The sequence below is a fragment of the Aulostomus chinensis genome, chromosome 6 (genome assembly GCF_037954235.1).
Source record: "Aulostomus chinensis isolate RoL2024-O1b breed Wild chromosome 6, RoL_Achi_v1.0, whole genome shotgun sequence".
Taxonomy (NCBI): Eukaryota; Metazoa; Chordata; class Actinopteri; order Syngnathiformes; family Aulostomidae; genus Aulostomus; species Aulostomus chinensis.
The window spans coordinates 6,641,832-6,655,832 of NC_141325.1; the positions used below are offsets into that span (position 1 = coordinate 6,641,832).

The 14,001-nt window shown below is 42.7% G+C and overlaps 2 protein-coding genes across 3 annotated transcripts; one reads left to right on the forward strand and one right to left on the reverse strand.

Annotated features, from left to right (window-relative positions):
• Positions 1-709: 709 nt before the first annotated feature.
• On the forward strand, positions 710-7,760 carry svopa (SV2 related protein a). The gene is made up of 16 exons (XM_086206115.1): positions 710-860; positions 2,318-2,475; positions 2,558-2,643; positions 2,727-2,825; positions 3,152-3,223; positions 3,426-3,550; positions 3,628-3,691; positions 3,780-3,905; positions 4,668-4,796; positions 4,899-4,972; positions 5,115-5,191; positions 5,328-5,432; positions 5,523-5,634; positions 5,725-5,806; positions 5,960-6,049; positions 6,133-7,760. Exons 1-16 carry the CDS (start codon positions 826-828, stop codon positions 6,343-6,345), a joined length of 1,647 nt encoding a protein of 548 aa, XP_086062241.1. The 5' UTR covers positions 710-825; the 3' UTR covers positions 6,346-7,760.
• LOC147259883 (D-amino-acid oxidase-like) lies at positions 5,854-14,000 on the reverse strand. Of its 2 annotated transcripts, none has more exons than XM_086206117.1 (11): positions 13,922-14,000; positions 11,689-11,884; positions 11,483-11,597; positions 10,999-11,075; positions 10,527-10,592; positions 9,314-9,368; positions 9,069-9,173; positions 8,895-8,977; positions 8,531-8,648; positions 8,249-8,347; positions 5,854-8,166 (listed from the first exon to the last, which is right to left on the reverse strand). In XM_086206117.1, the coding sequence occupies exons 2-11, from the start codon at positions 11,880-11,882 to the stop codon at positions 8,041-8,043; spliced, it is 1,038 nt and encodes a 345-aa protein (XP_086062243.1). In that variant the 5' UTR covers positions 11,883-11,884; positions 13,922-14,000; the 3' UTR covers positions 5,854-8,040. The 2 variants fall into 2 exon arrangements, with proteins under 2 accessions (XP_086062243.1, XP_086062242.1); XM_086206116.1 differs by lacking the exon at positions 13,922-14,000 and adding an exon at positions 12,265-13,901.
• Position 14,001: the final 1 nt, after the last annotated feature.

Sequence of the window (14,001 nt, forward strand, 5' to 3'; positions counted from 1 at the left end):
AGGTTTAAAGTCCGGCCGACATATTTCTGTTGCGCACATTATTGAAATCACTAGATTTATTCAGGACAGCCCAGGCAACAAACATATGAGTTTGGACATGACCTGAATTTATTTATATACTTTTTTAATCAATCAAAACTCTAAAAAAAAATCAAATTGTATGAAGGAAACGCTTAGATGCAAACGATTCACGTGAGACGTTTCTAGTTCAAGAAAAGCAATATTTGGTGGCGTACAAGTTAGGGAAAAACGATTTTTGTCAAAAAATGCAAACATACGTACTGTAAATATTCATGTCCGGCCTTTGCTAACGAATAAAAATTATATCGATTTTTTGTGTGCGTTTTCCTGAAAAAAACTGCAACCAAAATGAAGTTGAGCTTTCAAAAACTTTCCACTGACGATATCAGCGCACAATTAAATACAACGCTCCTAACTGATTTAACTATAGCTGTATTATTTAAGCCTGCGAGCACCTGGATTGCTTCCCACCATATGAAAATTAATTGTATGAGGAAATTATTCATATCTGTTTTATAAAATAAGAAGAGATAGAAAGCTGTTTGAACGGGACATGTTTGTGATTTATATTTAAAAAGCACTGTGTGTGTGTGTGTGTGTGTGTGTGTGTGTGTGTGTGTGTGTGTGTGTGTGTGTGTGTGTGTGTGTGTGTGTGTGTGTGTGCGTCGTGCCGTGACTCGGCCTCTTATTGGCTGTCGGCGGACACAGGGAGCGGGTCGCTCTCCTCGGTGCTGAAATCGCTGCCCGTCGTGATCATGTAAACGGCGATGAGGCCAAACAGCGCGTCATCCAATAATCACCAAAATGGACGATGATCTATTCCAGCTGAGACAGCTGCCGTGAGTAGCCCTCCATGTGCACATAATCGCTGTTTGGTTTGACTGAGGCGGTTTTAATCCAGGACAGCAGGCCTGCTTCGTCTCTCGGTGTTTGTTTGCTTAGCTCGCGGAGCATAAATAGCTCGCATTCCTTAAAAGCGGCGCCACCATTTAATGCAAAGCAATGTCTAGAGATTACTTGGAGGGCTTCGTAGTTTGAAATCACAGCGTGATGAAGCTGCGATCGTAGCATTTCTACAAGGAGACTTGTTTGTTTTGTTCACAGGAAGGAGCTTTGCTCTGAATTAGAGACTAATAAGTTAACTTGTAATTATGTTTGCTGACACTCCTCAGGATGGATTTATTTCTGTCCTGAAATAAGTATTCAATACTGCGTTCTCTTTGTTTTTATGGAATCCTCCCATTCAGCTGCAATAAGCCAAAGGCTGGCCAAGGTGGTGCAGGGAATACTTTATTTTCTTTCTTTCTTTCTTTCTTTCTTTCTTTTTAACTTTAGTGTGAACATCTTATGCATTCTATCTGGATTTGGTGCATCATGTCTTGTTTATTTCTTTTGTCTTTGTGCTCTCTAAGTCCCACCTGCCTTTCCTCAGCCTCCCGCTCAGCCAATCAGCTGCTTCCCTGTTCACCTGTTTTCACTCACCTGATTATCTGAGTTTATATACGGCTTCAGATGCCTGAGGTCTTTGTTGCTTCCTTGTTGTTCTGTTAGATTATGGGCGTTGTCTCTAAAACTACATGGGTTAACTTGTGGACGTCTCACAGAAGCACCAATACTTCTCACTGCAAGCAAGGAGTAAACTGTAATTACAGTGATGAGCCACCACTGACACGCTCCATGTTCTATTATAGTGTTTAATCAAAGCTTCCTAAACTAACTGTAGGCTCAATGTGGGGGAAGATTGCACCTTCAATCTGTAGGGAACATGCTTGTCTATGTATTTAGCCTTCACCAGCTTGCCAAGTAGTGAAGTGCATGTGCAGCGCTGTCGGTAAATACCACCCATTCTCAAATTCAAAGCCAGGAAAAGCTCACATCACCCAGGCAACAGCCTCCAACTCTCATCTGGACTGAACCTTGGCCTCCACTCGCCCTCTGACATAAAACGCTTCAACTAGCCATATAGTGAGAGGAGTGAAAAAGGTTCTCTGTGCATCTGTCACCAGTGGGCAGCTTCTCGGGACACTGAATGTCTTTGTGAATATAGACTGAAGCAGTGACGGGTTTTAGACATCAAGAGTTAGTTTCATTGTCCCTGCAAAGAGAATAATGAAATACTTAGCTGGCAGGGGAGGCTGGACCATTTCTGATAGATTTCCAGCCTTTCACAGAATTGAAATCAGAGCCAAAAGGGAAAAAGGCAAAATAATTCCTTAACCTTGATCAGTCTGACAGCCATTTTGTGGACATTTATATCCTGGGGTTTCTGAAAAACTGCTTTTCTCGTTTGTTGTAGTGTTGTTCGCTTCCGGCGCACAGGTGAGAGCACACGCTCTGAGGAAGATGGCGAGAATCGAGAGCAGGTTGTCAGGATTGCAGAGCAGACTGAGCTGGAGTCTGTGGCACTTGCAGATGGACCTGCAGTACCTCGGGAGTTTGCCAATCCGACTGATGGTAGAGTAAATTCATATTCTGCAGTACCCGGTTATTCCATTTGCATATGTCTTCAAAGATGTTCCAATCTCTCCGCCCACAGACACGTTCATGGTGGAAGATGCTGTCGAGGCCATAGGCTTTGGAACGTTCCAGTGGAAACTCTCCATCCTCACCGGTTTGTCCTGGGTGAGAACCTCTCTTTACCAGGAATGTTCCACGTTAGATAATCTCGTGTTTTTCAGAGATCATTGTCCTTTGTGTTTGCTCAGATGGCCGATGCGATGGAGATGATGATCCTCAGTATCTTAGCCCCTCAGCTCCACTGTGAATGGAGGTTACCGAGCCTGGAGGTGGCGCTGCTAACATCGGTAATGGTTCTCTAATGTCTGTAAAGTGCATGACAATCCTGACTGGTATTGATTATGTGATTCAGAAGTGTTGTGAAATAAGTGCTTGCAGTGACAAACCTGTGGAAAACACGTCTGTTTTTTTTTTTAATGTGTGTTGCAATATGGAGGAACAAACATTGTTATATTTCTAATCACAAACAAAATGTCATTTTTTTATTCCTTTGGATCTCCAAATTGAGATGCAGCGTTGATTAGAAAATTCTGGATAAGCTTGATCATTTGTTGTTGCAACCATGCAATCATTTCAACACTGATATTCATTCTCCTCTTGTTGATGAACACAGGCAGTGTTTATTGGGATGATGATCAGCTCCTCCCTTTGGGGAAACATATCCGACAAGTACGGGAGAAAGACAGTAAGTACTAATTGAGTCTTGGTTGTCCATGTGAGATGAATGAGCGAGTTTGTGGACGTTAGAACTTTTGGGTGATTCCTATCTAGAATTTCTGATGTCACGTGGATGTGTTGTGAGGGAAAATCTCATCGTTCCCCTGAACAGATGTATCAGGTCGCCATCATTTATTGAGCAGGTTGTTATGTTCTGCATGGGCACACAGGGTCTGAAGATGAGTGTGTTGTGGACGATGTTCTATGGCCTGATGAGTGCATTTGCACCTATTTATGGCTGGATCCTGGTCCTCCGTGCTCTGGTGGGCTTTGGCATTGGAGGAGCCCCGCAGTCGTGAGTCAGCCTCATTCATCTTTCCGGCAGCAGCACTGTGATGATTCAATTTCAGTAACAGTGTCTCTCTTTTTAAGGGTGACACTGTATGCTGAATTTCTTCCGATGAAGTCCAGAGCCACCTGCATTTTGCTGATTGAGGTATGGACTGGGGCGAACCATCTCCCAGACATGTAACCTGAGCAGAACTGTTCTCTTATAGCCTGTGTTTGCTGCTGTTGCTTCACAGATATTTTGGGCGTTGGGCACTGTGTTTGAGGTCCTCCTAGCCATCCTGGTGATGCCCTCACTGGGCTGGCGGTGGCTGCTTGGACTTTCTACCATTCCTCTCTTTATTTTTGCCATCCTATGTTTTGTGAGTACAAGGTTCTCATTATATCATTATATGGCATCGTAAACTAGAAAGCACATGACAGTCCATACCACCACCAAGGCCAACTTTCTCCCCCTGGCACTCTTGTACACAGGCCAGAATTAAAGCTTTGCAGTGAAGGATGAACCCTTGCACCCCAGCCCAGGAAGTGTCCATGACACCTGATAGTGTTCCATTTTAGCATGAAAGAACAGGATAATGGCACCGTGGTGAAAATATCACTTATATCACCGCATCCACTAGGTGGTGCCACAGAACACATATGCTAATGTACATCACATGAGGACGTCACTGTGCAGGCACACTTCCTGTAGCCACTAGCACACTTCCAGTAGCTACTATCACACCTCCTGTAGCACTAGGTGGTGCTATGGCGGGACTTAAATTCACCTCGAAGATGCCTCCAGTCTGGGAATCTCATCAAAATCTTGGAAAGATCTGAGCAGGTGGAGCCTCGTTACTGCACAATTAGCAACATTTACTTCCTCACGACTGTAATACTGTCCAATGAAAACACTTAAAGTGTAAAAGAACATGTATGTTGGGGTGGAGCGATGACTGATTGGGCCTAGAATTTCACGGGTTCTTCCTTGGCTTGTTTCACACCCATCTATGTTTGGTGAAAATCATCGTTCCAGTTTACAGACAAACATATAAAACACTGAACTCATGAGCTACTTGGTGACAGCCACTTGGTACAGGTAATAAGCAGCATTGATGGGTCTCTTTTGTGTGGCGGAGCAGTGGCTGCCAGAGAGCGCTCGATACGATGTGCTGACAGGAAATCAGGAGAAAGCTCTGGCCACTTTGAAGCGGATCGCTACAGAGAATGGTGCACCCATGCCATTAGGCAAACTTATCGCTGCCAGACAGGTAAAAGCCTTCATCTAATTTGAACATTCCTCACGTATGAGCCACAACTGTGTCGACATTTGCCAGCTCAGTTTCTTTTTGTCTTTTTCTTCTCTTCATCAGGAGGATCGTGGGAAGATTCAAGACTTGTTTTCATCACACTTTCGCGGGACCACAGTTCTGCTGTGGTTTATATGGTAAATGGTGTGAATGATCACGTCATCCAGTCACAACTTCAGTCACTACTCACTTACTTTTTTTTTTTTTACAAAATCTTTTCAACCCTCCTCCTAATTCATAGTCATTTCAGGTTCAATTTCCAGTGTTGTGTCTCCTCAGGTTTGCTAATGCCTTCTCGTACTACGGTCTGGTGCTGCTCACCACAGAGCTGTTTCAGGAGGGAGGTGCATGTGGGAGTGAGTTACTGCTCCAGCACCAACAGAGAACCTCACACACTCAACAACACACCTTTTAATGGACTGAACTAAGAAACATTTATTGGCTGACTCCAGGGCCTACCCCTATTATTTGTTATTTCATGTCTCCCTCTAGTGTCCAAAGGTAATAAGATGGAGCTCCGATGCAGTTTGGAGTGTAAATATCTGAACTCGGATGACTATAAAGACCTGTTATGGACCACTCTATCTGAATTCCCAGGTATACATTTGTTAATTTTTCAGCCAGTAAAAGAATATAGATGTGTTATACTTTACAAACATGCAGAGGTTACTGATTCATGTTCCACAGGCCTGCTGGTGACACTGTGGGCTATTGATCGTTTGGGAAGGAGGAAGACCATGGCCTTGTGTTTCCTCGTCTTCTCTTTGTGCATCATCCCCCTCTACGGTTGTGTGGGAAGGTAAGCGAATCCTAATAAGACAGTCAAAATCTTAAATAAAAAGACAGTGGATCTGTTCTTTCTCCACTGATCCTGCTTCATCTGTTCCAGAGCATCCATGACAGTGCTGATATTCATCGCCAGAGCTTTCATCGCTGGAGGGTTCCAAGCTGCATATGTCTACACGCCAGAGGTAGAAATAATAATGAAATAATGAGCTCAGACACTGGTTGTTCCAGGCCAAACAGTTGTTTAGATTGTATTATGTTAAATGCACATGGTTATTACTTCGGGTTGAACTAATGAATTGAGTAAATGAAGGAAGGTGTTCTCGTCTTCTCTGCAGGTGTATCCAACTGCAACCAGGGCTTTAGGTCTGGGCACCAGCAGTGGAATGGCCAGGGTTGGTGCCCTCATTACGCCATTTGTAGCACAGGTAACAACCACCTGGAAAGTTGTCCTTCATATAGTTGAGAAAACAAGGCAGCGGTTGTGTGATGATGTTGCTAAATCCTGCAGGTGATGTTGGAGTCATCTGTATACCTGGCTCTCTCCGTGTACTGCTGCTGCTGCCTTGTAGCTGCCGTCGCCTCCTGCGCGCTGCCAATAGAGACGACAGGCCGGGGCCTGCAGGAGTCCAGCCAACGTGAATGGGGCCAGGAGATGATGGGCCGTACCCCATCCCACAGCTCAGGGCGGATCCCTCATTCCAGCTCCGGCTCCCAGGGCTGAGGACAAGCCGGCTGAAGAAAAACTGAAAGACGATTGCTGTGAAGAAAAGAGGCAAGGAGAGGAGGGAAAGCTAGACCAGCTCTCTGTGTCCATCTCCAGTCCCATCCTGTGACTCTTCAGTTTAGGCATCACAGCGGCTTCAAAAAGCCAGGCAGCACAATCTTTCTACAACATGTCACTGTACTTATAGTCTTCAACCACCATTGCTGTCACACTATCGCCACTGTATAACTGCGTACTGGATGACTGGAAGGACAAAGAGAACAACGTGAGAGTGAGCAACACATGGTGGAGGATGAGTTCATTCTTCTTGAACAAGTGAGAGTGATGCAATATTGTTGATGAAGAAATGGAATCCTGTGTTTGATGCAAGAGAAACAGATGAACACAGAGTTACCATCTTTACCGAGTAGTAATGATGAAAAACAAAGCCTTAAAACTACCTAATCTTGTTACCTTAGGTGCGCACAAATTGCCTGTTTAAAAAAAAAAAACAATACAAAAATTAAAATCATTGCTGCAATGCAGAGGCGGTTCATTTAAGTTTTCACACGTCCTTAGACGAAATCAAAGCAGGACTTGTCGTGAAAGGTCAAACTGTCCTATTGGTGCACTTTTTCCATTGTTCCAACGTTTTGTTTTCTTTGTTGTCATATGAGGGGCGGCCAGAAAAACACACAAAGTTTCCAGCTCTGATGACGTCCGACGGTATATTTATTGTTTCCGAAAGAAATTAGGAAAAAGTCAAGTATTATTCCAGTAGTATTATCAAAAGTAAAGGTATTTCCTGATCATTCTGTGACTTTGTTTACATCAAGCTGACAGATCTGCAACAGAAGCTGACATTACATGACATCTGTGCTGTCCACACTCTCACAGTTTTAAAGCACAAAATTTGACTCCACAGATCCTGCATTGCTGTAAAACATGAACTTACAAAATATTCCACTACTAGAAGATTCAAATAAGAGGTCATCCATGATGACTCAATCTAGTTAGTAAGAATGACAAGAGTTCAATACTTGTATGATTAAAAGAAAACCAACATTAACTCGAGCATATGGCGTCAGCAACTCTGAGTCATGCTGCAACGATAGCTCTACTTTCACAGACTGTACACATACAACCCTCCATGAAGTGCACATCCATTCATCGTTCTGTCTCTCTGTATATAACGTGTCAATACCTGGTTCGGTCGTTCTTTGTTTTTGTGGAGACGGACCCGGTCTTATTCCATGAAGAGTGCACCGAGCGTAGTTTTCTTTAAAAAAAATCCAACATCTATGAACTAGCACAGTCAGCTGATTCTTATGTGCCAGTGTTGAGTAATACTGCTGCGTTCAGTGTCTGTGTGCACAGATTCTTGTTGATACACTGGATGTAAATGTGTATGATACTGTAATAAATAATCTTTCAAAAAGAGCAATGACTTCTTATTTATTACAAAACAAAGCAATTAATTCATATATTTTTCTCTCGATTTACTGGGAACATTGTCCAAAATATACACGCTTGATCGTTCTCACTCTCAGCTGACACTATGCTACATTGACATTTCATTGTCAGCGAAACAACCCAAATATATATTTCTACATAGATCACATGAATATCAGTGAATGTCTAAATGTTATTAACAGACGAGGGAGGCTGTCGGTACGGTGCCAGGCACGAAGGACGTCGCTACTCAACGGCAGTTTACAGTCGAGCCTTTGGCCCTTTGCCTTTTTGTTCCACGATCTGCCCAAAGAGCCTCGCTGCTTCCTGAGCGCAGCCTCTGTGGATGGTGAGTCCGAAACCGCCGTGGCCATAGTTGTGAATCACCTATTGGAACGGTGACTGATCAGAAACTGAGGATCAACATTTACACTTACTGATACTGCACTGATCTGCTGCTACGGTTTACCTCTATTGGAGTTGGGCTGGACTGTATCGTCTCCCTCTCCAGCCGGACCTTGCTGCGGACAGGCCTGAGTCCACTCCAGTCCTCCACTATTCTGGCATGCTGAGAAAGCAAAGAGTTACTAACTTGAAAAATCTTTCTGACAAATATCGCATGCACTAAGTCAGCCATATTATCCTCTCAGTGTAAAGACATTTAAATCTTCATTCAGCACTATCGAGTGAATATTCCTGCACGTGTATAAATGTTATGAATTATTTATGAACTCAGACTTTAACACCTCACCTTGAGACTGGGCTCAAGCTGGCAGGCATTTTCCCAGATACGCTTATGGTCTGCGGAATTGCTCTGTTCGTTCCAGTTCCCTAACTGGAACACACCGCCGACTGTCACAAGACGACTCCTGCAGGGGCAAAACTCAGGATGTCAAAAAAACGCTACGATTGCAAATCAAGCAGAGGTCCGACTGAAAGCACAATGACAGCAAGGTAACGCAGCAAAACTTCAGCAAGGATGGATGGAGTCAATGTGATGTCACAGTGCACAACACCTATCGGGTAATGCTGAGAGATGACAAACTGCTACTACACAGCACAGCTGAGTGTTTCTGGGAGCTAAGTGTTCATCAGTGCACTGTCACTAGCACTACCCTGGAATGATGTATGGAGAATTGTAGGTTCCTGCTGTAAAATTGTGGGTACAAATCCAGTGCTTCAGCCACGGAGCATCCACCTTAAAAACACAGGAATAACAAGAGGCAACAACTATTTCCCACTGTGCTTTCATGGATGTTTAAACGAACGTGGAACTTTCTCACTCTTACCTTCACTATCTGGCCCCGGCCGGGCTTAAGCTCCGGGTCGGCCTGGAGCTCTCTTGACCGTATCCCGGAGCAATTTACTATCACATCTGCGCCAGTTTCTGCCAGCTGAAAACAGGAAGTACGATAAGACAAAGACACTGACGAGTGAAAGCGCTTCAATTCTGTATGTTTCTTCGAATGTTAAGCCCACATTTTGGATGGGTTTATGTATTTATATACAGGCAACTAAAAAAGCCTTCACTGACCTCCTTGAAGGAGCCAATTTTCCTGTGATAAAATTTCACACCCCGAGTTTGCAGCCTGGGAATAACGACAAACTGGATATAAATTATGAACAGAAAAACCTCAACACTAATGAATAAGCTCATTGTCATAAATAATGTCTGCGGAACTACTCAAGCTGTCTGAACTTTGACTGGGGACATGGGGTTAAAAAGTATCTAATTGCACTTATTTCCAAAGATACCTAAGAGGTAATGAGGTGCAGCATGGACCAAAGAAGAACCCCTTACATTCTGGACCAGATCCCTTCAGTACAGCAAAAAACTGTTTTGCTGAGCCGACCCTGGCGGAGTATGCACTCTGCGATTGCCCTGATTTGATTGTTTATGTCATGGCTATGTGGTTCATAATATTAGAGGGAATTATCACCTATGTGTCATTATTCACATTTCAATAAAACCGTATCGAAAAGGAAATGGTTTGATATTGTTTTTCGAGGATCTGTACCAAATAAAGATGTAGAAGTCTGTAGAAGTGATCAGCAGGCTGGGATATCCCTGCAGCACAATACTTCATGTAGAATGGTATTTTTACTAATCAGCCCGATAGAAAATATCCCACCTCCTGTGAGTTCCATATTACAAATTGAGATTTTGATACGATTTGTGTGAACATTTTATGTGTAGAATCACAACCTGCGTTTGAATGAACTTTTGCTATTCACTGATACAGAACACCGAGAAGGATAAATCATCAAACAGATTCAGGCGTGATTTGGCAGTTTCACCGATATAATCTAAAAGTGATTTATTTATTCACTCTGACATATGAAACGCTGTACAAACATAACCAGTGACGTGATACGACCACAGCAACATCAAGATGGTCAGTGAGGTCCGGCGCAATTTAAACTCCACCTGAGCAAAGTGTGATGGTAGTCAACTCTCATTTAGACTCTTAATTTTACAGCGTTTACGCTGCACTTTTATCATTTTACTCCCTCAGATAAAGTTCAATAGAATTGAGTGACGAAAATAAGACTTTTCTGATCCTGTTGAATAACATTAAGAATCCAAAAACCACTGAAGTAAATGTAGCGAACACGCAGGCGTCAGGTCCCTCTTTATCTTTTTACATGGTAATAAGTGACATTACAGACAGTTGCACCACGAAACTCACACCAACAACAACGGAGTCAAGTACAACTCATCTTGGTAACACAAGTTGATCACTCACCAATCCGTCAACCAGGGTAAATAAGTTTTACCTTCCACCATGAGAGCCGTATTGAACCACCCAAAGCTGTTGGACGTGTTGGAAGAGAAGGAGCCGTGTGAGGCACAACAGACGTAAACAGGAGGGTCATTAAAAACATTAACTAATTATGTGCCTATTCTGGTACTATATATGTTGACTCATTTTGTGACTAGATCACATATTTGCTAGCCAGTATCGTCCAATCAATCACAAGTATTTTGGATTGCTATTGGCTACTGTGAAACATTTAGCTGAGCCAGTTAGCCTGGAACATGAGGGAAAATTCCTTCATCAAAAGCGAAAAGCAAAAAATGCTGCTTTTGTGGACCAACAAATACGTTCTTGAGTTATGTCAGTATATATCTTCTACATCCTGTAAATTAGAACAAGCACAGTATCTACATGCATCTCTACTTTATGCTCTTCTACTGCAACGTCCACAAAAACCTACTTGTAGCCGGGAAAGAGCTGCAGCTCTCGTTCTGTGAGTTGCCTGAAGCCCAGGACAATGTCTTTAAACGATGGATCCTGCAAAAGAAAACACGTCACTCAGAAAAAAGGTCCATGCCAGTGGTTGTTTGTAACCTAGATACAGAATCCTTAAATAACCACAGATACCGAGTTTAACCTTCACCCACAGTGTGGCCTCACTGCTGCTCTTTCTATGCTGCAACCAACAAAGCCGCCCAATCAGGCTGAATCTTGATGGTTTTAGAGGCCCAAATTACTCTGGTATGTCATTCTCTTTATGAGTTGAATGAACTTTGAATCAGTGGCATTGTTCATGCTGCACTGTAATGACCATCAAACTTTATCTGTCTACCGTTTCAACCGTGCGGTGCTTTTATTCCATACGTCTTCCAAAACAAGGTCAAATCTTATCTTTGAGTTGAAACAAACACAGGTGCATTATCGAAGCACAAAGCTGCACTCACTGGGCAGGGTTCGGTGCAGAGGTTGTAGCCAGACTGGAGGAAAACCCCCATCTTCACAGACTCGGGTGAACTGAGGAAGCTCAGCAAGTAGTCAAAAGTCTCTTTATTCCATTTTCTAGAGGGGAAGAGAATTCTTCAGTAAAACAGCGATCACCTTCACAGGATGATCCCGACAGGCTCAAGAGAGTCGGAGAGAACACGCTTACGTCTCCTGGATGTTCCCCTTGTCGTAGAGATACGGCTGCCAGAAGCCTGCAGCTCCATCACTGGTGGTCAGTGGAGTGAAACAGTCAGCATACACCTCAATGATCAGGGGAGTGACAATGGAGTGATACTGCTCATAAATGCTCTGAGCTGTGGACAGACCAATGACTCCAGCTCCTATCACTGCAACCCGCATGGCTGAAATCACAAGTGACATTTACATGAAGCCTGGTTATGATTCGATATCACTATTTGTTATTGTTAAACCTGCCTAAACATGGTTTATGGACATATAGAGCTTTAAAAAAAAAAAAAAAAACGATCCAAATACATTTTACAAGTTAGACATCACTATTTTATCCTGTCACAGGTTACTGGGTGAAAATGTCGCAGTCGGTTAATCTGATATTACAGTATGTACCAGTTAGAAAAACGTGACGGTAAAAACTGGGCGACAAAGTGTAGCGAAGCCGCATTTGAGCTCAAAGCAGAGTTAAAACTACTGTTTCAACAGGATAATAACTCCAAAAAATGTAAATGTATCTATGGATGTTAATGTTTCCAAACATATCCCTTACCTTCAGAGTTGCGGTCGGTCAACAGGGCGAGAGTTTCTGGAGTTACAGACGGAGTTCTGGCGTCACATGACCGTGAGGGGCGGAGTCTAGGGGTCCACGGCTATTATTATCTTAAAGTCCTTTTTGTAAATCATGGTAGGACTTATTAATATTCTGCTGCTTCTGAACGATAACGTGGAATGTGTTTTACAGTATAAGGCCAAGACTTTTTCTGCAATTATTATTTTAGCAATACTTCTTTAATTGTATAACAGTTTTGTTGCTTTTACACAATGAGATGGTTTTACTCTGTACATAACGATGCTAATAATCAAAGCATACCCTTAAACTTTGTTTAAAAAACATTTTTTAATTGATTTTTTAAAAGGATTTGTATGTTGTACTGTCATTATTTATGTCATGTCTTGGTGTCTACTTGTCTTCTGTTTGTGGTACATCAAGGACACAGCCCTGCTTACTTTTCTGAGCATGTTTTGTAACTAACTTTTGATATTATCGACAAAACTGCCCGCAATAAGCCACGTTCTTGATTGACATTTTGGCTCGTGGAAACACACACACACACACACACACACACACACACACACACACACACACACACACATACGCACACACACACACACGTGGAATCAATAAAATGTTGGGGTTGCGCTCCAGTACCATGGTATAATTCATTTTTAAGTTTCAAGTCCCAGAATCTTTATTACTACCACATGGCTCGGCTGCTGGAACGGATGGACTGTCTGACCTGCACCGTGTGAAACAGTGACGCAAAAACAAACGTTCGTAACGTGCCAGTCCCGTTCGTGGTCTTGATATCGGTCTCACTTTATATCTCATGATAAAAAATAATTGTCCTGATGGCTCCTGAGGTGGTGGGCTTATACAGTGTTGGGAGTTTGATGGTCCATTGTTGACGTTGATATTTTATCGATTGTGTCATTCTGTCTGCAGCAGACAGTGATTGACAGTGACAGGAAGTCTTGCATTATGGATGAATAGATTCCATCGCAGGAAGAGACTTGTCAACACAGTCTTGTACTGTATATTTTTGAGGTACTATTGTACTCTATTGTGTTGTGGTTTAATGATGTTTTGTATTGTGGCTTGGTACTGTGGTGCTTGATTTTCATGGAAATAACAACCTGTCCGGGGACTACAGATGAAAACGAGCTATTTAGCTAGTATGTTTACACTGATGTGGAATCTGACGTGTTGATTAATGTGTATCACCCTTGGTAAATAGATAAATAAATAAATAAGAATACCCCCCACCGCCCGTGGATTAATACTAGTTCCGTCACTGACTCCCAGTTAGAGTGAACATGCACACACCACTAGCTCGCCCAATCACCGTGATGTCATTCCCTCCTGTGCTTTCCCTGCGAATTTGACAGTTGTGTAAAAACGCTTTGCTGTCTGCCTCCATCTTATTGTAAATCAAATTTGTGCACATGAATAATCAATGCCTCTGTTCTAATTGCCTTATTTTCTAAACTATTTTTAAAGTGATGAACATGTCTTTTTCCTACTTCCTTTATATTCCTATATCCCTTACTTCTTCTTTACATACCTTTAAATGGCATATAAACATTTACCTTGTTTAAATGTGGTTTATAAAAGCCAACATTTGCTCATACTAATCGTAAATGCATACCAAAGTAAGGATGTGCAGAGCCTTGAATGCACCTCTTTCTGCACAACCAGCCCAGTGCTGCTCCCTCTCTCCCTCCTCCC

Excerpts from the sequence above, each read along its gene's own strand:
- svopa (XM_086206115.1), top strand. The coding sequence starts at position 826 with ATGGACGATGATCTATTCCAGCTGAGACAGCTGCC. Across the intron at positions 3,906-4,667 it reads TTTTTGCCATCCTATGTTTT|TGGCTGCCAGAGAGCGCTCG; the intron begins GTGAGTACAAGG and ends GTGGCGGAGCAG. Across the intron at positions 4,797-4,898 it reads AACTTATCGCTGCCAGACAG|GAGGATCGTGGGAAGATTCA; the intron begins GTAAAAGCCTTC and ends TCTCTTCATCAG.
- LOC147259883 (XM_086206117.1), bottom strand. The coding sequence starts at position 11,882 with ATGCGGGTTGCAGTGATAGGAGCTGGAGTCATTGGTCTGTCCACAGCT. Across the intron at positions 11,598-11,688 it reads AAGGGGAACATCCAGGAGAC|AAAATGGAATAAAGAGACTT; the intron begins GTAAGCGTGTTC and ends CTTCCCCTCTAG. Across the intron at positions 9,369-10,526 it reads TTACCCTGGTTGACGGATTG|GCTGCAAACTCGGGGTGTGA; the intron begins GTGAGTGATCAA and ends CGTTATTCCCAG.